General features: G+C 48.8%; 1 protein-coding gene across 2 annotated transcripts in view; it reads left to right on the forward strand.

The window, feature by feature from the left end:
- The window catches only part of FGF13 (fibroblast growth factor 13), a 198,275-nt gene that overhangs the window by 103,746 nt on the left and 70,360 nt on the right, over nt 1–24,169 (forward strand). The window contains exon 2 of one of the 2 annotated variants that reach the window (XM_036402127.2): nt 11,407–11,574. The exons of the other annotated variant lie outside the window; for it this stretch is intronic. Within the exon in view, the coding sequence (XP_036258020.1) occupies nt 11,407–11,574 (168 nt within the window). The remainder of the gene's footprint in view (nt 1–11,406; nt 11,575–24,169) is intronic. 2 annotated transcript variants of the gene reach the window in all.

Raw genomic sequence — 24,169 nt, forward strand, 5'->3', positions numbered from 1 at the left:
AGCATTGGCACAGGTAGGGCTGCTCTGGGCTGGGCACAGAGCATTGGCACAGGTAGGGCTGGGCACAGAGCACTGGCACAGGTAGGGCTGCTCTGGGGATGGGTATGGGGCACTGGCACAGGTAGGGCTGCTCTGGGCTGGGCACTGAGCACTGGCACAGGTAGGGCTGCTCTGGGGATTGGCATAGAGCACTGGCACAGGTAGGGCTGCTCTGGGGATGGGTATGGGGCACTGGCACAGGTAGGGCTGCTCTGGGGCTGGGTATGGGGCACTGGCACAGGTAGGGCTGCTCTGGGGATGGGTATGGGGCACTGGCACAGGTAGGGCTGCTCTGGGGCTGGGTATGGGGCACTGGCACAGGTAGGGCTGCTCTGGGGATGGGTATGGGGCACTGGCACAGGTAGGGCTGCTCTGGGGCTGGGCACAGAGCATTGGCACAGGTAGGGCTGGGCACAGAGCACTGGCACAGGTAGGGCTGCTCTGGGGATGGGTATGGAGCACTGGCACAGGTAGGGCTGCTCTGGGGATTGGCACAGAGCACTGGCACAGGTAGGGCTGCTCTGGGGATGGGTATGGGGCACTGGCACAGGTAGGGCTGCTCTGGGGATGGGTATGGGGCACTGGCACAGGTAGGGCTGCTCTGGGGATTGGCATAGAGCATTGGCACAGGTAGGGCTGCTCTGGGGCTGGGTATGGGGCACTGGCACAGGTAGGGCTGGGCACAGAGCATTGGCACAGGTAGGGCTGCTCTGGGGATGGGCACAGAGCACTGGCACAGGTAGGGCTGGGCACAGAGCATTGGCACAGGTAGGGCTGCTCTGGGCTGGGTATGGAGCACTGGCACAGGTAGGGCTGCTCTGGGGCTGGGCACAGAGCACTGGCACAGGTAGGGCTGGGCACAGAGCATTGGCACAGGTAGGGCTGGGCACAGAGCATTGGCACAGGTAGGGCTGCTCTGGGCTGGGTATGGGGCACTGGCACAGGTAGGGCTGCTCTGGGCTGGGTATGGAGCACTGGCACAGGTAGGGCTGCTCTGGGGATTGGCACAGAGCACTGGCACAGGTAGGGCTGCTCGGGGCTGGGCTGGCACCCTGACCTGCAGCTTGGGTCCCCCTCTCCAGAGCCTGCAGGTGAGCAGGGGCATGCAGTAGCAGCACAGAGCTCTGGCAGTTGTGTGTCTGTTGTGACATTAAGAGATAGAGACTAAAATGCTGATAACATTTGGTGAAATGCTCTTTAGAATTTCAGTTCAGGAGCAGAGTGCATGGGTAGAATGGAAGTTCCAGATTAGTAAATTTAAAGGTAAGAGGAAAGGTGGGTTTGTTTGCAACCTACAAAGACCTCGTTCCTTAAATGAATTCTTTGAGAAGCTGTTAAAAATTCATTTATTGTTTTCCTGCGGTCACTTCAGGTGCACATGGGGTTTTGGGGGCTAGTACTGAAAATACTGAGAGTGCTTTTGTGGTGTGCAGAGCAGTGCAGGACCCTGGCACTGGTGACTGGGAGTGGTGCAGGTGGTGCTGAGAGCACGGATTGCGAACTGGAGCTGCCCACAGCAGTGCAGGGTGCAGGAACCAGGGTCTGCAGGCCCTGTGTACCCCAGCACTTGCTCTGAGAGTTGTTTGGGCTAAATGTTCAGCTGCTGCAAATTGCTCTGAAGCTTTTCTTGGTAGTTTTTTTGTTTAACTGCAGTTGGTGTGAATCCACACGTTTCAGGCATTTACGGCAGCAGCATCCTTCCAATGTTTTAAAGTTTTTCAATCAACTTTCAGAATAAATGGTTTAATTTCTTTGGAGGTATGTAGAGTCCCAGTTGGCATAAATACAGTAATGACAGAAAATAGGGACTTTTCTCTGATATGGATGATTTCAAAGCAGCACAGAAGCGAGTGTGGTATCCCAAGGCAGCTCCCCAACTACATATGCAGTATGCAATGTCCTTAGTTTGAACAGAGTGGCTTTTTCTTGTAGTAGAATAAAGACCATTTACTACCTGCTAAAAACCAGAAGCTAATTTGTAGCTCAGTGTTGTAACAGTGTCTTTTTTCTAAGACACACATTTGTCTTTGCTAACTGCGATAGACTGTTGTAAGCTAGAGGACTGCAGCATTCAGGCTCTGGAATGTGAAATGTGAGGATTTTTTTCTTCAGCTCTGCTGTGCTTGCTGCCTTGGGTTGTTTTTTATGTCATTTACGGTGCTGAACATCAATGCGAGCATATTATGCAATGTAGTACAAAAATACACAAAGGCAATAACCTCACTGTTACTTCTGCTCTAACACAACAACCTTATGTGATCGTTTTGCCCTTTGATTTCTGGAGGAGTTCTTTCCGAACCATGCACTGCATCTGGGGTGTTTGTGTGCGTGTCTGAGCAGCAGCAGGAGCCCCTGGGCAGGCTCCAGGTGTCTCCCATAGCTGGCAGGGGGTGCTGGCTGTGGGGCTCCCGGCGTGGCAGCCACCCGGGCACGGAGGGCACCTGTGCAAGCATCTCAATTTCATGGTGAGTCGTGTGGAAATGGGTGCTGGTTTGTAAAGATCTGCACTTCATTTCTGTTCTGTGCCCTTGTCCCCGTGTCCTTGCCCTCGGTGACAGCGTGTCAGTCAGGAGTGACTGCCCAGCTGGCCTCGTTTGAGCAGACACGATGTGCTGGGCCACAGCCACCCAGCTGCGCTATTTCTGCTTGGACTGAGCACACTCCTGGGTTTTAACTCTTTTCTGCAAAGCCTTGAAATCCCTCTGGATCAGGCTGCAGAGTGCCAGCACCATGGAGTGCAGGTGTGGGCACAGGTGTGAGCACAGTTGTGAGCACAGGTGTGGGCACAGGTGTGGGCACAGGTGTGAGCACAGGTGTGAGCACAGGTGTGGGCACAGGTGTGGGCACAGGTGTGAGCACAGGTGTGAGCACAGGTGTGAGCACAGGTGTGGGCACAGGTGTGAGCACAGGTGTGGGCACAGGTGTGAGCACAGGTGTGGGCACAGGTGTGGGCACAGGTGTGGGCACAGGTGTGAGCACAGGTGTGGGCACAGGTGTGAGCACAGCCACCTCCGTGCCACAGCCATCGCTGTCAGGGCTCTGACTGCCCCCGTGCCAGCTCCCCTGGTGCCAGTGGAGTCCTCCCTGCTCCTGCTGCCCGTGGGCTGCTCCCTGCCCTGCCCTGCCCTGTGTGACCTGCTGCTGCTCCCCTCTCGCCCTGCCTTCACAGCATCCAGCAGCTGCCTCAAGGAGCTGCACAGCACCACTTGCAGTAGAACAATAATGCCATTTTAGCTATGCTGTGTGAAAATGCTTGTAATTCTGGTGTGCTTGGGCTGCTAGCACAGAGCAGAGGTGCTGGGCAGTGTGTGGGAGTACCATGGCAGCGTACAAAAGAAAGTTGTGGGGAAGCTGAGAAGGATCTCAGTATACAGAACATCTACTTGGACTCTCCAGGTGATCATCAGGCTAGGCAGTAACAGGAAAACAGGCTGTTTAGGCTTCTACTAATTTGTCTTGCTGCTGATTAAACCGACGAGCAGAGAAAAGCGAAACCCTTCTCTGTGTACGCAGCGTGTTGTAGCTACTCTGAGTGACAGTGATGGCATAATTACCCATGGCTTTCTGCAGTGTCTGAGGGGCTTTGGGTGAGTGTGGAGAGGGGGAAACGCTGTCAAGTGCAGGCCTCTGAAATGCAGTGCATTGATTTCAGGGGAGGGGGAATGGGGTGTTGGGGGTGCTGTTCCTCAGTCGGTGCCTGTTCAACGCCTGTCCATGACTCTGCATGGGCCAGATGTGGCAAAGAGCTGCTGATTGTCAATTGTTGGGATGGGTTACTCAGGCACAGCACTGGCAGCTGGCCTGGGAGGGCTGCTCCAGCAGCGGCTGCTGCAGTGGAAGCACTCTGGGAACAGAAGTGCCGGGGTAGGCAGAGCCTTCTCCAGCTGGGTGAATGACTACACTGAGCATTCAGAGCAGTAGATTTTTCAAGGTGGTACAACTTGCTGGGTAAATTTTTGGGGTGTGCGTCAAGTGATTTCTGTAAAATCACCTGTGGTGAGAATTCAGCTTAACTAAAGTTTCGTCTAAGAAATCAATGTGAGAAAATATTGCAGCATTTCATCTGACTGTTTTACAACTGAACTGGTTTGTGTACATGGATATTTGTATGTAGGGACCCTATCTGCATAAGCCTAATCTTTAACCTGTTAAAATAATTTCCAACCTCAAAATGAAGAGTAATGTTAATTTCGGGTTAAATGATACATTTTTTTCTGAGAGGATTTCTCTGCTGTTCAGGATCTGTGTGCATAGCTCTGGTCAGAGCTCTTTGTCCCTTTGGGTGGGGTGCAGGGGCACAGCAGGGTCCAGGGTTCTGCTGCTTCCCAGGGCTGTGAGAGCACTCTCTGCACCTCTCCATGGCACACCCAGGCTTTTGGCTTCTGCTGATGAGTTTTCTGTGCTTCGCTTTGAAAAATTTCCTCTGAAGCCATTTCTCTGCACAGCTCTTTCTGTAATGAGTGTGAATTTTAAAACACTCGATTTCTTCATCCTTCTTTTTGTTAATACTCAGTAAATGGGGCAAATAATTGGGAGGTGTCACCTGTCCTTTTATGAATGGTGCTTCTGTTCTTGTCTGCTTCTTCCAAGAGAGATGCCCAGGAGCTGCAGCTCCAGCGCCAGCCTCTGAGCTGCTGCTCATCTCCTGCTCCCAGAGGCAGCACTCATCCTTCCAGACTTCCAGGAGGGATGCAGTCTATTCTTTGATGATTTTGTTCCCATTTTCAGGCTGCTTTTCCTGGAGGATTCTGATCTTTTTCAGTTCTTTCTTTGTGTTTTTGTTGTTACGGGTTTTTTTCCTTCCCAGCACTAGGGAAGTTTGTCTCTTTTTGTAGCCCAGCTGTTGACAATAATGCTCCATAAATAGGAAGAAAAAAGGCACTTCTCTCTGTTTCCCTTATAATCTGAAACTATTCTCCTAGCTCCAAATAAGGCTACATTAATAATTAAATTCTCATTAAAGTTACGATACGCAAGGGTTTTCTAATATTTCATAAGCAGCAAACTAAAGCTGTGCAAAGCTCTCAAAATCTGCAGGCTTCCCACTCATCCTGGACCTTTCTAGCAGGTCTCCTGGCACCTTCTCCCCTGCATGCCTGATTTTCACCACGCTTCCAGGATGTTCTCTTAGAAACAGCTCCTTGCTTTTCTCCCAGACTTTGTCAGTGAAGAACGTGAGTGCACTGTGGCACAAATTGTCACAGTGCTTTTTGAATTCCCTGTGAGCTGGTCAGAGTGGGGTTTACGGGAGACAGGGGTGGGTGAGGCTCATATTTCCATCTGGAGTTGCTGTCCCTTTCCTCCTGTGTTCCGTGGTGCACCTGTCCTGTGTTGGTGGAGCAGAAGGAGAAATGTCTGCTCCAGCAGCTGGGCTGGCAGCCACAGCTTCATCCTAAGGGCAGATCCTTGGTGGCTGTGCAGTTTGGGTGGTTCATCTTCTGCAGCTGGCCAGGCAGGTCCTGCTGTCCAGTGCCCTCCCTGGAGCCAGTCCCTGGTGCCAAGCAGTGTCCCCAGTCCTGCCCTGGTGTGCTCCCAGTGCTCCCAGTGCTCCCAGTGCTCCCAGTGCCTGCTGCTTCCCAACCACACAGAGTGGCACCCTGGGTGTTCCTGTCTGTCTGCTGTGTGCTTGCAAAGCAGCCAGCTTGCACTGGTTCAGCAGATGGGAAAAGAGGAGAGCACTCGGAACTGCCCGACGAGAAATGTTCATGCATTCGTTCCCTCCTTCATTCATTCATTATCCATTCCTTCAGTCATTCATTCCTTCATTTATTCATTCCTTCATTCAGGGGCAAGCACAGCACAGCAGTGAGCTGGCTGCAGAGCTCAGGTGAGAGTGGGCACGTGTGGCATGGCAAACCCACAGCTCCTGATGCCTGGGAAGGGAAAGGTGCTGGCTCTGCACCCTGGGGCTGTTCCTCAGTAAACTGGGGCTGTTCCTCATTGATAAATGTTCCAGCATTTATCAACAAACGTTTGATGTCGTATGCCTTTGTCTTTATTATCCACGAGGATCTAAATGCAGCCTTATCTGGGTAGTCTTTCCAGGGGATAACAGCCTATTACTGCTAGCAGTTAATCCAATTACTCTTTTAGGTCAAGGGGGAGTGTTCCGTGCAAATATTTTTGGAAGATCTGAAAAAAGTTATTCTATGTGTGACCCAAAGAGAGCATCTTTCAGAATTTTTCAGCAGATCAAAAGGTTAAGAAATTTCTACATATGTTGGAGGAAACATGGTACAAAGAGCTGTCAGCTTTCGGTTTTGATCACAAGGCAGTCACTTATTTAAAATAGAAAGATATTTCACAATGGAAAGTAGTTTCAAATCAGAAAATAAATCACTGGGCCCTGCCCTTACCACAGGGAGCTTTCCTTAGACATCAGTGGTGAATTGTAAATGTTCCTGTGGCATTTGTGCCATAAGAAGGAGGTTACCCTCCCTTCCCAGCAGACACAGAAGGGCTCTCACAGCCGTGTCCTCTGAATCCCTAAAGCCTCTAATGACTGGCTGCAGCCTGATTGAGATCAGCACTGTGAGAACTCACTGCTTCAAGTACCAAAAGCCCTCTGCTGGGCAAGGGGTCTGCTTCCCCAGGTGTCGGAGCCCTTGGAGAGTCACTGCCCATCTCAAAATTGTGCTCTATTCATGCATGCCATAAAGCTGTCCTTTAATAGCAGCTCAGGAAGTGGCTGCCATGGAGGAAATTCATGGAACTGGTTTGAGAACAAAGAGCAGGAGCTGTTCCCTGTGAGAGGGAAGGAGCTGGGCTGTCCCTGGCAGCCCTCACTGTCACAGCCCCATCCACAGCAGCTTCCAGATCCAATGGGAGCTCACTCTGAGCCTGCTTTTAATTCTGAAAACTCACCCAAAGGAAGTTGTGTCTTTCACAAGGTATTTTTGCTGGTTTGTTCCTTTCAGTGTGAAATAAGCTGGTGTGGTGCCTGGGTTTGGGGGTGTGCTGGGGAGGAAGGGGTGGTGCAAAATGAGGGACTCCAGAAATGGCTTGCTGTGAATAAAAATTAGAGAATTGGCTGCTTGTGCTTCCTGTAATATCTGTGTTCATTGTGAAAACTGCAAGTCAGAGTCAACCAGACTTCAAAGTTGGGAGCACACAGCTGCAAGCTGAAAATAAGATTTCTGGGTGATGCAGAAGTGCCAGAAAGGCTGTTTGGTAAGAATACTTCATCAAGATTTGGCAAAGCTTAATGTGAAACGGTTTGGATAGACTGTGTTGTCATTAAGAAGTTCTGAGTGTTTTAAAAGCCCAGAATAGAAATTTTTTTCAATTAGCTTGCAAGTATTGTTGTGCTCTGAGTTTATTATGTTGTGCAGGTGGCTGACAAAAAAAAAAAATCACACCTTCAACTGGGAGAAATTAGGAGGGAAGCAAAGCAGTGATGAAAAGAGAACTTTTACTGCCCAAAGACCTGAGAGATTTTCATCAACTGTCTCAAAAATGTTCTTACAACTAAATACCCCACTTTGCTCCCCCTTCCCTGTCCTACAGGCCGTCACTTGAAGCAAGTTATTTTAGAGGGGTTTTTTTTAGACTTGTTCCTGTAAGGAGCTGAAAGCAACTTGCTAGCCTAAGGTTTTCCCTAAAAGAAAAAAAAAGAATAATTCCTGATGGCTCCAAAGGGCCTGGGTCACCTCAGCTGTGACCTTTATGTATTTCCCTGATGGGGGTCAGGGGGCAGAGCAGGAGGGAGGTGCTGGGGGAGCGTGGCTGCTCTGTGTCCTGGGGGTGGCACTGGGGGAATGACAGTGACACTGGGGAGGTGACATTGGGGGAGTGACAGTGACACTGGGGAAGTGACAGTGATACTGAGGGGTGACATTGGGGGAGTGACAGTGACACTGGGGAGGTGACATTGGGGGAGTGACAGTGACACTGGGGAAGTGACAGTGATACTGAGGGGTGACACTGGGGGAGTGACAGTGACACTGGGAGGTGACATTGGGAGGTGACACTGGGGGGGGGTGACAGTGTAGAGGTGACACTGGGGGGGCACTGGCTGCTGCTCTCATTATTCCACAAAGCTGCACTGGGGGAATGTTTTATCCTGCCCTGTGCCAAAGAGAAGGGATTTCTTCAGAGGTGTTCTGGTGCTCTCTGTGGCTTGAGGACCTTGTGGGTACAGACACAACTTCTGTCCTGCCAGAAAAATGAATTTTTTGCGAGTGTAAGCGTCCTGGGACTCACAACATCCAAAACTAACCACTGTGAAAAGTTAGGGAACTGAGGAAAACTCATGTTTCAGGTAATGACCTGAAAGGTTCAAGCAGCAGTGAATGGATCCATGGAAGTACAAGGTTTTTGTTTAGGTTGTGCCATACATGCAGGAACAATAGTCCACCAGGAGCAGGAGGATTTGTTGTGCCTGGATTTTATTTACTCTATGGTTGCTGCAGCCTGTAGCTAGCAGAGCAGAAGCCTCTCTCTCTAAAACCAGGGGGAAAGATATTTCCTTACAGCTTTATTAAAGTCTGAATTACATCAAAGATGATGCAGTTGGAACCCGAGCCAAGGCCTATGGACAGGGCTGATGTTATGGTTTCTGGCAATTCTGGATGGGACTGAAATGCACTTGGATATAAAAGAAAGACACAAACCAGCAGACTCTTTAGCTGGTGTGTTTATATAAAGTAAACATGTTTGAATTTATCTTGAAAAACATCCTGGTGCCAGCAGCCATCCTAAAGATTGCTTTCTCTTGGTGAAGCTTACAGGAAGAAGAAATTCTTTTCCTAGTGGCTTGTTGACAGCAAGTTCTTATTAATGTAATTATTATTATTTTATTTGCTAAAGAAAATGCTACAGGGTGATATTTAGCAAGCTGAATGTTTTGATTAGGAAACATAATAGTTACTGCAGTTATTTTATATTCACTGCTAAGCAAATTCCTCTCAGCTGCTGTGGGTTTGGTCTCCATCAAATTGTAGGGGAAGAAAAAAGGGTTCATTTCCTTAAAGCCATGTAGTGGTTATTTATCACTTTCATCTGAGAATATACAAGTGAGTGAGAATATACAAGAATATACAAGTGAGTGAGCAGTATGTAAATGACCTGTGTCCATGGCATATGTAGCCTTATCTCTGTTTTATTCATGGGAAGATGGGAACATAGAGCACCAGTGTGTTCTGCCATGAGGATGGGGTGTTGGTCCCTTGCTGAAGGTGTGGGTGCTGCAGGGGAGCATTCCCATCCCAGTGAATCTGTGAAGGCACGGGCCCTGGAGGGGAGTGTTCCCATCCCAGTGGATCTGTGCCTTTGCTGGCTTTGGGGTGTGGGCCCTGATGGGGAGTGTTCCCATCCCAGTGAATCTGTGCCTTTGTTGGCTTTGGGGTGTGGGTCCTGGAGGGGAGTGTTCCCATCCCAGTGAATCTGTGCCTTTGTTGGCTTTGGGATGTGGGCCCTGGTGGGCCCTGTTCCCATCCCAGTGAATCTGTGCCTTTGTTGGCTTTGGGGTGTGGGCCCTGGTGGGCCCTGTTCCCATCCCAGTGAATCTGTGCCTTTGTTGGCTTTGGGGTGTGGGTCCCTTGCTGAAGGCATGGGCCCTGTTCCCACCCCAGTGAATCTGTCTGCAGGGCTGATGGGCTGTGCAGGGTTCTGGTGAGGGACAGGTTGTGCCTTTTTGCCCCTCAGCCTGCCTGAGCTGGCCCAGGCCCTGCACAATGGTGTCAGGCAGCTGTTTGCCAAATCCCGGCAGGTGGGATCCACCCTCGGGGCTGCTTTGCAGATCCTGCAGGCTCTGAGCTCACAGAAACCAAGACATTTCTGAGGGCTGACCCTTCAGGACCTGTGGGTGTTGGCTCGTGGTGCTTACTGCCAGCAGCTGCCCGAGGGGCTCTCAGTGTGCACCCCGAGCACAGCCCACCCTTCCAGAGCAAAGCTGGCACTGCTGAGGTGATCAAATGGCAGCCACACCTCGTGCTTCTCTGACCTGCTGCTCCCTTTTGAACCACTTGTGCTTTCCTCCTTGATCGTGCATCCCTTTTAATGGCACTTTGTGTGGATTATTAGAGTGTATTACTGCTGCTGGGTGTAGTCTAATGAGGCAACAGCAGCCAAGGTGCAAGGTTTCTCTGCTGGATTAATGAGGTATTGAGAGAAGGTGACTGCCCACTGTGAGCAGAACAATTGTCAGCTTGAATTTATCACCCAGATACGACTCCTACCAGGGTAGAAATCAAGTGCATGAGAATGCAATGGGGTAGTTGTTTGACGGGGGTCTGTGTTTGAATCTGATGGTATTTAAGATGTCCATGTGTTGGCAGATATTTAGGAAGCAGTTCATTGTTAGAATTAATGGCCATCAGTTTGAGAACCAAATAAACTTACCTAGTGCATGTTTTAGACTAGCCTGTCAGTAGTTACTTTGCTCATTACTGAAATTCTTGGATTTTTTTTTTTTTAATTTTTGGTTTTTTTCACGTAGGGTTGGGGAATCCAGGTTTGGTTTTGGGTATGATTTTATATCTCTGTGTTACACTATAAATAACAATTGGTGATTGGAGGCTGTCTTGTGAAAAAGGAGCTAATTTTTGTTCACGGAAGATTATCTGTGCCTAAAGCTGTGAGCTGAGGAATCTCACTATCTCTGTTATTAAGGCTTCATTTTTTTAGATAGTGGAAAAGTGTTTCAATTCATTCTGGTAATGTAATACTTCGAGGTAGCTGGAACTTTCTTTATGCTATATATTTTATCTTTTTGCCATTTAATAGTCTGACCCCATTCAGAAACATTTCAGGCTGCATTATTAATGGCAGTATTGATTTATAAGATCAGCTTTAAAAACTACTTGCTGTTTTACAAGAAAACCATCAGAAGGATTAATGTGCTTTCTCTCTGTACATCTACACTTGTGTCTGTTGAAAATGTCACTGGATTATCCCTGCTCTGAGGGATGGGGTGTAATTCCATTTCCTGATAAAGGCCTGTCCTTGGTGCTTTGGGAAGCAGTTTCCTGCAGGTAGTGCAGACCCTGCGTGTGGCCAGGCCAGGAAAGCACAGAGTTTGCTTTGCTTTTCCCCCAGTGTGCATGCAGAATGGGTAGGGGTGCTAGGGGAGGATGAAGCAGACGCAGGAGGAGCTGTGCTGCTGCTCAGAGCGGGTGTTGTTCTGCTGGTTATCAAAGCTGCATGAAACGGGATGAAGTGTGGAGGTTTATGAGAAGCATTGTTTATAAAAGTAAACGTATTTTCCCACCATGACTAAGATACTTTACACTGTAAAGTTTGTTTTCCTTCCTGTGAACCTTCCTTGCCCTCTGTCTTTCCCCACCCTGACGTTCTGTAGTTGATTTGCTTCTCGGGGTCGCTTTCCTGGGGCTCTAACCTGAGTTATTTTGTTGTGTGGTGACACAGTTATGGATGACGCTCCCCCTGGCACTCAGGAGTACATTATGTTACGGCAAGATTCCATCCAATCTGCGGAATTAAAGAAAAAAGAGTCCCCTTTTCGTGCTAAGTGTCACGAAATCTTCTGCTGCCCACTGAAGCAAGTGCACCTCAAAGAGAACACAGAGCCGGAAGGTTTGTGCACTTTGGGTCCATGTTCTGTTTGTTGGGTTCCCTCTCCCTGTGTGTCCCGGGTGTGCTGTGTGTGCCAGGCTGTGTGGGGGGAGCCGTGCACTGTCCCTTGCTTGCCTGTCTGATGCCCCACAGGACACTGCAGCCTGAGCCCCCACGGGAGCCCTCTGGGACAGAGGCCACGCTGCTTTCTCTCCAGTAAACTCTGTTTGTTTCAGCTCCCATCATTACACACTGCCCTTTCTTTTGGCTGCCTGAAGCTGCTTGCTCCTCAAAGGCATCGGTTCCCAGGTTCTTTGCAGTAACTCCTGGGGCTGCACTCTGCTCTAAGCCTGGCACTCAGATCAGACTCGGCTTGTCCCCAGCACCTTGCACTCCATAAGGCTTCTGCATAGTGCTAGAGAATGCTCATGGCAGCTGTTCTGGGTGAAGCAGGATGAACTTTGTGTGTAATGCACGCCTGGTTGCATTTTGGGAAATGAAATGCATGCAGAGCAGAAAAAAAAAAAAGTAGATTGTTTTCCTTTTCAGATGAAGCAAAGGTATGGTCTCTCCTCATGCTGTGTTTACTGATATGAAATTGCCAATGAGGTATATCTTGTTCATCTAGTGTGCATAAGATTAAGCTATTTTAAATTTTATTTTTAATACTTTCTCTTATTGTTCCATATGTGTTTTTCATTACTGCTTCATATTCCACGTGGTAAGCCTTGTACTTTTTGCATAAGCTCTGGTATCTGCCAAGACAAATAATGCTACTGCTGGTAGAGGTGTTTTAAGATGAAATATTCAGGGCTGGATTTTGCCACAATCGAGTCTACAGGAACAGCAGAGTGAGCAGGTTGGAGTTCTTATCACAAATCATTTGCATTATTCTCTCTGTAATGATGGGCATCAGTTCCTGAGCTGTCACTATTAGCCCAAAATATTTCAGTTGATTGCTTTCTTCTGTTACATTCTCCAAATTTTGCATGAATGTTCTTTGTACCACATCTGGGAGATTTGTGTCTTTTAAAATAAAAGTATTTTATTAAAATATCATTTATCATCTCACCAGAAATATTAGCTCTGATACACATTGTGGTTTAAGGTTTGGGGAGAGGTTTCTTGTTCCAGTGATGATGTGACTGAATGGTAAAGTCGGAGTTTGAAGAAGGCCCAGCTGTCCTCTCAGTCCTGGGCTGCCTTGACAGAAGCTGTGATTCATTACTCAGTCAAGATGAAGGTGACTGCTGTGACACTCTCCTGGCTTAGCAGGCATCATGGATTCCGTGTCATCTGTCAGGCTTTGTGTTTGTGAGTGAATTCGGAGCCCAGAACTGTTCCTGACAAGCTCCTCTGGGAAGATGATGGCACCTGAGCTGCCACGGGTGCTCAGCACGTGGTGAGCAGGAAGATTCATGGCCAGGAGCATGAAAGAGAGCTGGGCCCCACAGCTGCCATCCCTGACTGGTGCTGTGTGTGAATGCTCCGTGTGCTGGTGTGGAGCTCCAGAGAAGCTCGTGCTTATTCCAGTGCAGCCCACGCTGGGAGCTGGATTGCTGCAGAAGACTGGCTCCTGCCTGGGCTGATCCTTGCAGTGAATAAATCACCAGTTCCCACCCCAGAGCTGCCCAGGAGGAGCAAGGAAAGCAGAGCAGTGCTGGGCCTTTTCTCTGCAGAGTCTCCGGGGGACATGGTTTGGTTCAGTGTTGGGGAATTTGAGACCTGTGGCAAGGGCTGGCCCAGTGCAGGCTCTGGGGGAAGACCTGGGAGCATCAGTGTGGCCGTGGTGTTCCTGGAGGCCCAGAGTTGCTGTTCTTGGCTTCTCCATGAAGCTGCAGTGTCTGGCTCCAGCAGCAGCTGTGTTACCCCTCCTCCATGGCACGCGGTGCTCGTTCATTCCCAGGAAAACAAGGCTTGCATCGTCTATTGCTGTGCCCAAGGATCAATGTCTGTTCCTTGTGTCCCTCCTCCCCTCCAGGAGTGTGGCATTCCCAGACAGGCACAAGAAGCCATGGGCACAGTGGCTGAGCTGTGGCCACCTGAGGGGTGGAGTTCAGAGGGGTGGCAGCCTTTGCTGGTTGTGATTGCTGTGTGTTTCTCTGACAGATGTTGTCTCCAGCATGGAGGGAGAACATCTGACCAGGAATCCTTTTAGCCTCTCTTGTAGCTCAGGTTGCCTGGGCTGCATTTATCTTCAGAATCTGTGAATTGCCTGGAAAGTGGTACCAGACCCACCGAAAGACTGATGTGTGCCATCCTCAGTGGTTTGCTGGCATGGAGCTTGAAAAATGCTGATAGTGAGTTATCTGAACTGTGCTTTCCATGCAAACCCTGCCAGTCCATGGAAGTTAATGGAGTGGCTGAAACAAATCCTAGCAGAAATCCCTTCCAGTGTGAGCCCAGCAGTTAACAGCTCAGTTGTGCTGTAAGGATAAAGGAAAAGGAATGTTTAAACTTGTTACTGTGACACAAATTTTCAAGGTACTGCAAAGTGTGACAACTAGGAAGCTGTTAGCAAAGTTCTCCAAGTGAAATGTCATAATGGATGTTTATGGAAAATTGCAGACTTGGAAGACGCCACATAGAGTACAAAAATGCCTTTTTAATCTGCTGAATAATGGCATGGGAACACAGAGTAAAGGCTGCATGTTTCTAACTGTGCAACTCTCTTGTTTAGATGATGGATTTCTCTGCACCTTTTAACCACTTTCATACAGGGGGAGTGCTTGGGGAGCCTCATTTATCACTTCAGGATTTGGACTCCCTAGGCTGGAAGGATGACACCAGGAAAAAGATTTTCCAGGCTCTTGGTAGGGGTGTTTGGGGAGTTCTGCTGTTTGCTGAGAGACTTAAATGCCACATCCCACTGGTGTCCGAGCCTGGTGGTCCATCAATTCTCATCTCTTGGGCCTGTTTCTAAAAGCAGAAGCGGGAATGAGAAAATGAGATCTGTGTTTCCTAACCTGCCTTGGTTTCCTGTTCTTTTCCCCACACCTGCTTGCCTGCCTGCAGCATCATCTCTGTTCTTTTGGCACATGCCCCAGGTGCACCTCAGGAAGCAGCTCCAGGGCAGTGCTTGGGTACCAGCCTGGAGGACACAGAGAAGGTGCTTGGCCAGTGACTGCAGGCAGTGGTAGGAGTGGGGGGAAGGAGGAGAGGTGGGGATCCCAGCCATGAGAGCTCCCCAGGTGTGGAGGTTCCCCCCTGAGCCCCCTGGCAGCTGGGGATGCTCCAGCCTGGGCTGCAGCTCAGCTGGGGCTGCCCTGGGAAACCTGGGATGGGGCGAGAGCTGAGCTGCTGCTTTGTTCTGCACCTGCCCAGCTTTGTGTTCTCAAAGTCACACCACAGTTTGCAGTGCAAGCCAGTAAAACAAGCAGAGCTGACACCTTCACCTGGGTGCTGCTCATTGGCCATTGTTACAACTGCATCCACGCAGCAGCAGCAAAATACAGAATGTTTTTGTAGCTTCCCTCAAGCCAGGAATACACTGCTAGCAGGAGAAGGGCCATCTGAAGTACATTTTGCAGCTATTTGTTCTCTTAAATAGTTTAAACATAAGCTGCTGCTGCTATCTGTACAAAACATGGTTACATAAAAAGGAGTCAGCTCCTGGAAAACTAATTTGAGTTGTATTATTACATCCAGGGAAGGGAATAAAATGAGACATGTTTTTTAAAAACAGCCATTGGTTAGTCACAGTCACATAGTCAAGAGTCTTGGACACTCGCCCATAGTTCTGTTTTCATGTGGGATTTTTTTTTGCCTTTTTCTATTTTTTTTTTTTTTTGGTAACATTTAGTCTCCCTCCAGGCATACATAACCTTTTTACACAGAAAAGCAGACAAGCATGGCAAAATACGTATTGGGGATGGGGAGAGGGCAATCTGGGATAGCAGCTGGTAAGGAGGAAGGCAGCTTTCCTCAACCAACAGGAAATCTGATTAGATAGAAAATGTTAAGGATGCTAATGTGAAACAAGCAGCTCTGTGGCTGCCCTTGACAGTGGCTTGTTCTCTCCATCCCTGGCAGTGGAGTGGGGGGCAGAGGCAGTGCTGGGGTGAGGCACAGGGAGATGTTGCAGCACATGGTGTGGGGGCTGCCCCTTCCCCTGCTCCCTGCGCACTGGCACTTGTGTCAGCAGCAGAAATGGAATACAGAATGTCCCTTGGGTGCTCTGAGCCTCGTGTCACCACTGAGAGCACTGTCACTTGGCACTCTAATTGCATCCTCCTCTTCTAGACCAATCAGCCCTATTAGCCCTGCTCCCTCACTTCATTATGGTGATGCATCTTTCTGCATTTTAGAGGAGAAAAGGAAAGAAGGGTGAGGAGAACTGCATTTGGAATAAGAGAATTGTGAGAGGTTTTTGAACTTTGCATATTGTTCAGAACTAAAAATGACTTTGTGTTCCAGTGAGGAATCAAAAAGATGAGCCAGGAACAGGCACAGTGTCCAGGACATGGAGAGAGGCCCCATGGCAGTGGGACAGCAGTGAGCAGGTTCAGCCCCAGTGAACAGGTTCAGCATCTGTGCTTGGCTCCCTGAGCCCCAGGTTCCCCCCAGCCCCGTTCTGCTGCTCCCACCTGGAGCCCTGTTCTGCTGCTCACACCTGGAGCCCTTTCCTGCTGCTCACACCTGGAGCCCCGTTCTGCTGCTCACACCTGGAGCCCTGTTCTGCTGCTCACACCTGGAGCCCTTTCCTGCTGCTCACACCTGGAGCCCTGTTCTGCTGCTCACACCTGGAGCCCCGTTCTGCTGCTCACACCTGGAGCCCTGTTGTGCTGCTCACACCTGGAGCCCCTTCCTGCTGCTCACACCTGGAGCCCCGTTGTGCTGCTCACACCTGGAGCCCTTTTCTGCTGCTCACACCTGGAGCCCCGTTCTGCTGCTCCGTGCAGGGGTGGCCCTGTGCTGCTGCCCTAGCACGTTTCACAGGTGCTGTTCCCGTTCCTCACTGCAGAGCAGGGGAAAGCAGACCTGGTGTCTGCCCTTGCCATTAACCCTTTCCTGCTGTCCCGGAGCTGCCCCTCCCAGGGAGGGCAGGCTGCTGCTGCTGGCTGCTGCTGGGCCCTGCAGCCCTCTGTGCCTTCCTCATTCCCTTTCCCTCAGCAAAACCCCTTTCTTGGTTCTGCTCCTTCCTGCCCCTCTCAGGCGCTGCTGTGGGGAGTGTGGAGCTCCCAGCTCACCTCGTCCCCAGGCTCTGGCAGCAAGCAGCTGAGCAGTGCCTAAGCCTTCTCCAGTGCTAAATGAAAGTAAAGCCTTAAACCCTGCCTGTCTGGGTGCATGGGGAATTGCTGCAGCTGTGGGACCATATCTGCAGTGAAGGATGATCTGAAGGGAGGGACAGAGACCAAAGGGCAGAGGTCTGAGCTGCCACCAGTATAATATAAAAGTATATAGTATGAAAGCACACTGTGCTTTTCCCCCAAGAGAAACCTCTCTGGCTGGAGGGGTGACCTGGCAGCTCCTGCTGCAGGGCTGGGAGGCAGGGGTGATTCCTGCTGCAGGAGCTCAGTCCTGTCCCTGGCTGAGCCCTCCTGCCCTCATCCTCCAAGCCTCTAAGCACGAGATTAACCTTAACCACGAGTGCTCCCAGCAGAGTCCCAGGGGTTGGGAGGTGTTTAATGAGCTTACCTGAACACAGGCTGGGCCTGACTCAGGTTTGGGCTCAGCCAGTGCAAATCCAGAGGAATTCCACCCAAATCCAAGATTTACTCAATACTTACTTGTCTGCGAATGAGATCAGAGCCCCCTCATATGGTTCAGTTTGATTTCTTTTCTTACTCCCTAAGCAGTAATGTGGCCCTGATTGCCACAGTGGTTCGTGATTGAACATGCAAGTCATCAGAGGAGTCCTGAGCAGCAGAGAAATGTAATGTTTCCCCTTATAAAGAGGGAGGAGAAGGATCATCATCATCATCATCACTTGGACATCTCAGCAGGAGGAGTAGGAGCAGCACTGCCTGCTGAATCTCCTGAGCTCTAGGTACTGAACTGTTACCTTTGGGAGGATCTGGGGAGATCCCTCTCTGTGTGCACACAACATCTCAGCCCAGGAAAGAGCCTGCAGACCTTGCTCTGTTTGCCAGACTCACAGCTAAGAATCACGTGGCTGGAGGAAATGAAGATGAAATGTCAATAATAAAGGTAGCTAATAATGGAATGGGTTATTGAACTGGGTTTTCCCGGTGGTAGAATTCAAAGGTGCAGCTGTGAGTAGTGCATTGTTAGCCAAATTTGTTGTCTGTTGCATCAAAATAGTGTAAGTAATGGCATTAGGAGCAGTTGTAGAATTTTTATTTCAAGATAATGATTATTCATTCTCAAACTGGACCTGGCCTTACCCCTGAACAGGTCACGGCAACCCAAAAGAGAAATGCTGTCCCTTACCTTACCTTACCTGTGTACCCTTTGAGAGAAGTCTTTTATCTGTGCCTTTTGCTATTTTGTTCTAATCTCAAAGTAAATATTCACTATGGAGACTGTATCTGGCACTTAGCATAGCTGAAGTAGGACATTTAGACCAAATGAGTCACCCTGATATTCTTTTCTCATCTCGTCTTTAAAGGACTCTGAGATCTTCAAAGTGTTCCTTGTATGGAGAAAGGCCTTTGTCTGGCTACTTTTGCATCCCATGACTCTCCTGAGAAAGCATCAGACTTGGTTCTTCAGCCTGTCCTCATTTGAAATCAGGAGATGTAGTTCTTTATTAAAAATGAAGGTTTTCCTTTGTCCCTTGCTCAGCTGCACAGCCCATCCGAGTTACTGCACAGACCTCAGCAGTGGCAATGTGTCACCAACCACCCAAGCTCAGAGAGCCTTTGGCTGGGGACCATGCAGGTGCTCCGTGCTGTCCTGGGCGAGGCTGGCTCTGTAAGGCAGAGCAGTTTGACTGCTCCGTCCTCTGAAAAAGGCTTTAACAGCACAAACCACCTTGGTGCTGACTGTCACCGTTCTCTGAAGAGAACTCTCTGTTCTGTTTCCTCTGAACAGTCCCAGAGTTTTCATTTTTGCAACAGGTGACATCAAATTAACACTTAATTGCAGGAGTTGTTAAAAATGCAGAGTGAATTTCTGTTGTGCACCTTTGCTTAATTGGTGCCTGCCCCTGTTTCTGTTCCTCTACAGCTTCAGCTTGGTAGAGTCAGTAATTAACCACCAAGTTTTGCTTTCTAGTTGCTCTTCTCTCTGGTAAGTGCAATCATTTTCTCGTTTCACACAAGTGGCAAAACTGCCCTCAAGTACTGCTAGTGTTTCTCAGATGTTGTTAGTAGAAAGTGTTTAGGCTTCACATAAGATTCTCCTTTCTGACCATGAACTGTCAGCATTAATCCAGTGCAGTCCATGGGGCTGGCCTTTTTGTGATAAACTTAGATTAAATATACTGTAAAACCAGTAGTAAGCAAAAATTGAAATGGGACTTGAGCTGCCAAATGCAAGTAGGAGGTTTCTTTAATCACTTGGATATTAAATCAGATAAATGTAAAAATAGTGAGAAATTTTGCTGATCTTTGTACTAATAACAAAGGAGCACGTTTAGGAAATTGCTGTTCTAACTGAAAAGAACTGGATGTAGTGCATTTCATGGTATGTGCAGTGAAATACCAGCCAGCAGGACACAGTCTGATCATCAGGAGTGGAACAGTGACAGAAATGGCAGGAGAACAGGTTTGAAGAGCACCAAGGAGGAGAGGGCAGCCTGTGGGCTCTAAAGCACCGAGAAGGAGAGGTTCAGGTGGGAGCAGGTGAGTCTGGTGCTGGCGAGGAAGGTGCTGGTGTGGACAGGTGAGCATCTGCCTTTGCATGCACTTGGTGGCTGCAGGTGAGATCCAGGGCTGAAGCAGGGAGGTCCCTGAGCTGCAGTGCTCAGGAGGATTCTGTGTTAGAGAGGAGTTGAAGCCTGGATGGACCCTCCCAGTGGGAGAAGGTTCCTGAGGACAGGAGATGTGCAGAGAAAAGCAGGCAGGTGGCTCAGCTGGACTTGAGGAGCATCTCCTTCATTCAGGAGGGTGGGGTGTTCCTGGGGGAGGTTCTGCCTCACCCTGAGAGGGTCAGAGCCCTGAACTGAGCACCAGCTGCTGCTCCAGCCCCACGTTCACAGCCCCGCACATAACATTTCACACATGACTTTATTTAATGCTCCAAACAGGGCATTCCAGCACACAATTAGATTTTTATATCCTTATGTATATTTAATGAAGTACATTGACTTCTGTAGAGTGCTGCCAATTGATGTTTGATCAGGTGTATTTATGGCAGATTCTTTAATTTGCACATGCAAATGGAAACATGAGTGTAATCCAGAGACTGAGGAAAATCGCAGGCAGCGCTGTGACTGTTTGTTATTGATGTCATCTCTCCTGCAGCAGAATTTGTACTGTCTCAACAGAATTGAAAAGGTGCCTTTTAAAAGCAAATGTCTCCAAAGGACATAGTAAAAAACCCAAACCCAATGCTCCTGCCAGGTTTTTTAGTGGTGTGGTTTGGATTTGGGTTTTTTGGTAGTTTCATTGCCAGCCTTTAAAGTCAGCTCGTTTCCAGCAGGATGATGTTGAGATGGACACGTGCCAGCATTTTCCTTTGTAAGTCCTTGGGCAGGTTTTCTTTATTGGAATGCTGAGCTGCGTGCACTGAGGGGCTGGGCTCAGTTTGCCCTCTGGGTTCTGACACAGCCCCAGAGGTTCCATCACATCCCTTTGAAAGGCACCGGTGCCTTCAGCTGCTGCTCTATATTTATCTCTGCTCTCCTACAGGAGCTGGTTGTTACTCAGGTGCCAAACTCTGCCCCTTCATTCCCTGTTTTATTTCTGGCAGTCTCTCGGTGTAGCCTCTGTTTCACCAGCCATTCTCCCTCCCTCTGGGTCGGTGTCTGAGCTCAGGCTCTTGTTGCTCTGAAGTCCATTTCTGTTTAGCTCCGGAGAAAACATTCTGGCTGGGAGGCAGGGCCAGCAAGAGGGAGGAAAGCCCAGTAAAATTCTGGCACCTTTCCAGTCTCCTGGAGCTGATGAGCACTTACTGTAAAGGGCACAAATCCTTGGATTTTTATTTTTTAAAATAATATATAATTCAAAGTTTATAGGGAAAAACATGCAAACCTAAACTCACACATCAGATTTCTCAAGAGACTTGTAGGGCTGCAGGTTCATTAGAAAGGAAACTTGTTAAAAGATTAAGTTGTAATACTTTGATTTAGGATGGGACTCCAGGGAAGGATCAAAATAGAACACTTCTTGCAGTTGATTTGCAGAGCAAATTCACAAGTAGTTTTGGGCTTATTTATGGTCTTTAAAAGTCTAGTGGCAGCAGTGTTAAGAATCTGGGAGAATGGATATCTGATTTCCCCATCTTGTAGTAATGAGACTTGTTATCTTTTGTATGATGTCCCTTGCTCACATTGGCATTGCCCTGTTGGAAGTGGAGGACTCCATCTGTGCTATTTTTAAAAGCCACTTATTATGTTAATAGTTGATGCAGAATTTTACTCTTTTCATTGTCCTCACCCCATAATGTATCTTTCTTTGGACTAAAAATGATTTCTCCGGGACAAAAATTTGGTTTCTCTAAAGAAAATCTTCCAACTGAAGAGCAAAATCATGAAAACCAGTGAAATCCCTTTATTTCTTTCAGTGGTAACCAACAGTGACATCACAGGTGAAAGGAGAGGATGGCCAAATGTTTCTGTGTGCATGTCCAGTCAGGCAGCTCGAGTTCTGTGGCACATAAACAGACTCAGGACATTGTCTGAAGTCTCTTCTGTCCCAGAAATTCAAAAGTCACTGGAATTCCTGTGGTTTGGAGTAATTTCCTCCTTGGCTGCTGAGTTTGTGGACTGGAAGTTGAAAGATTAATGAGCATAAAGGAACAGTAGAAAATGTCATGGCCACAGCAGAAGGAGCCTGTGCTTGCTGATCTGCCTGGCAGTTTCAGCTTTACTGATCTGCACTTTGCTGGGTGAGCTGCCCTGCAGCAGTGACTGCTCTTGTCCCAGCACAGGGATTTCCACTTCAGGATGTGATTCCCCTGAGGGAGGACATTGTTCTTGCTTGTGGTGGGTCATCCATACATGTTGATGGTTGGAAGGAGCCTTGCTGGGACTTCAGTTACTCTTTTTAGAATGTTACATCCCCTTTTAGTTCTGTCTGCTCTTCAGCTCCTTGCCCTGCCCAGAACATCCTGGCCCAGCCTGGGCCTGAGGGTGCTGTCCAAGGGCTGGGGAGTTCAGTGTCTCACCCAAATACATCTCCTGGGCATTCATTCCATCTTCAAGAGGCACCCTGGTCCTGGTGGTCTGCTTTTCTCTCAAAACACAAAATTTCTCTGAAAAAATGGTTGTTGCAGTCATCTTCACTCACCTTACAATTTCCTTTGTTGTATCCACATTTTAACTGGATTTTCTAGGCAGGGTGGGTTTTGGTATTTTTGAACAAAAGCAGATTTTCCTCGAAGGGCACACAGAACAGCAGTGTGTTAATGGAATATTGATTGATGTGAATTTTACAGGAAGGAAGTTCCTGAACTGTATTTGCTACAGCTGTAGAGCATCTGTCCAAGGCAGGGTGTGCAGAGCCTTTTGTGGGAAGGGGAGCAGGAGCATCTCTGACACCCCCACCCCTGGAAGGAGTGCAGCCCTGGCACTGCCCTTGGGGAGTGAACACCTTGTGTGCTTTGAGCTTCACCCCAAAAAGCATCTGGGGCCCAGCAGAGATTTCCAGTTCATTAATTATTTCCAGTTAATTGATGGACCCAAGGTCAGTGGATTTCAATCCCGTTTGTTTGTCTCAGAGTTCTGCTGGCAGAGGAGATGCCAGGGAGATGTGGGCTGGCAGCAAGAGCCCTCCTGTGCTCAGGTGTGGACAGACAGACCTGCCCTTCAGTCCAGGCTGAAGTGCTTTTGATAACTAAGACACAATAAACTGAGGCTGTTCTGTTCTGGAACAAGGCCATGCTAGAATTAAATTTCAAGTATGTCTCTTTTTTTATTTCTCCTCTTCTCCATTTTATGAGTGGGTAAATACAGTGGAGGGGTTGGCAGTCAGCAGTATGAAATTATTCCTCTGAGAATGTTCCTGTTAAGTTCTGGAGTCGGAGAGCAGAAGCACCATCAGACCTTCCCCTCATGTCTCCTCAAACCTGGCTCTTGTCTAACCTATAACCTGAGAACTGTGCTCTCTCCAGGGTCATAACTGTGCTCTCTATGATTGTGGCCCACCAGGCAGTAAGGGAATTGCCTGGTTAATCCATTTTTAAAAAGCAATAGGAAATTCTTTTATCAGGTCTCCTAAAACAGCTGCATATGCTGTGATTGATCTGATCATGTAAAATATTGGTCACTGAGAACCTTTAGTTATAAGGAGACAATACAAGTTAGAGAAATGTGCACTAAATGCATTAAATTAGTGTTTAAAATGGCTGATTACAGAGAGGCACTTCAAAAGGAAGGGAAAAGAGAAATATGGAAACATGCGAGTTTGGCTGGCAGGAGAAATATTGCTTGAACTGCTTTAGATTATTCAGATTGCAATGCAGTGGCTTTTTGTCACAAAAAAAGTCTTGATTAATAGTATGGAAAAGTAGGTTTTAGTTTTACAAATGGTACTGAATTGAGAGTCAAGCAGATAATGAGAAACAATTTAATCTGATACATGAGGGGGATTAATTTTGAGTACCTGGGTTGTAACAGGGCAGCAGAGCTCAGTGCAGATAAATGGAAGATAATGAGCTTACAAGTAAGGAACTCCATAGTCAGGGAGTGCTCAGAGGCTGCAGCAGGCTGAGGCAGGGGAGAGAAACCAGAAGTTACTGGAGAAAAATGGCATGTTCAGCAGGACAAGGGGAAATGGGTAATGGGGCTGCTAAAGGGAGAGCAGCAGAGACAAGGGGAAATGGGTAATGGGGCTGCTGCTAAAGGGAGAGCAGCAAGGACAAGGGGAAATGGGTAATGGGGCTGCTAAAGGGAGAGCAGCAGGGACAAGGGGAAATGGGTAATGGGGCTGCTGCTGAAAGGGAGAGCAGCAGGGACAGGAGGGAAATGGGTAATGGGGCTGCTGCTAAAGGGAGAGCAGCAAGGACAAGGGGAAATGGGTAATGGGGCTGCTAAAGGGAGAGCAGCAAGGACAGGAGGGAAATGGGTAATGGGGCTGCTAAAGGGAGAGCATCAAGGACAAGGGGAAATGGGTAATGGAGCTGCTAAAGGGAGAGCAGCAAGGACAAGGGGAAATGGGTAATGGGGCTGCTAAAGGGAGAGCAGCAAGGACAAGGGGAAATGGGTAATGGGGCTGCTGCTAAAGGGAGAGCAGCAAGGACAAGGGGAAATGGGTAATGGGGCTGCTGCTCAAGGGAGAGCAGCAAGGACAAGGGGAAATGGGTAATGGAGCTGCTGCTGAGGGGAGAGCAGCAAGGACAAGGGGAAATGGGTAATGGAGCTGCTGCTAAAGGGGGAGCAGAGGGCTCTGAGCCCCGTGCTCAGGGCTCACCCACGGGTTGGGGATGGGGAGGCAAAGTGCAGGCTCCAGGGGGAAATGCACCTCTCAGGACAGAAATGGCCCTTGAGGCTCAGGAATCTCTAAAGAAACCCAAAATCCACTATTGCAGAGAAGCAGGGGTTGGTGGCTTT

This window comes from Molothrus ater, chromosome 14 (assembly GCF_012460135.2).
Source record: "Molothrus ater isolate BHLD 08-10-18 breed brown headed cowbird chromosome 14, BPBGC_Mater_1.1, whole genome shotgun sequence".
In the NCBI taxonomy this organism is placed as follows: domain Eukaryota; kingdom Metazoa; phylum Chordata; class Aves; order Passeriformes; family Icteridae; genus Molothrus; species Molothrus ater.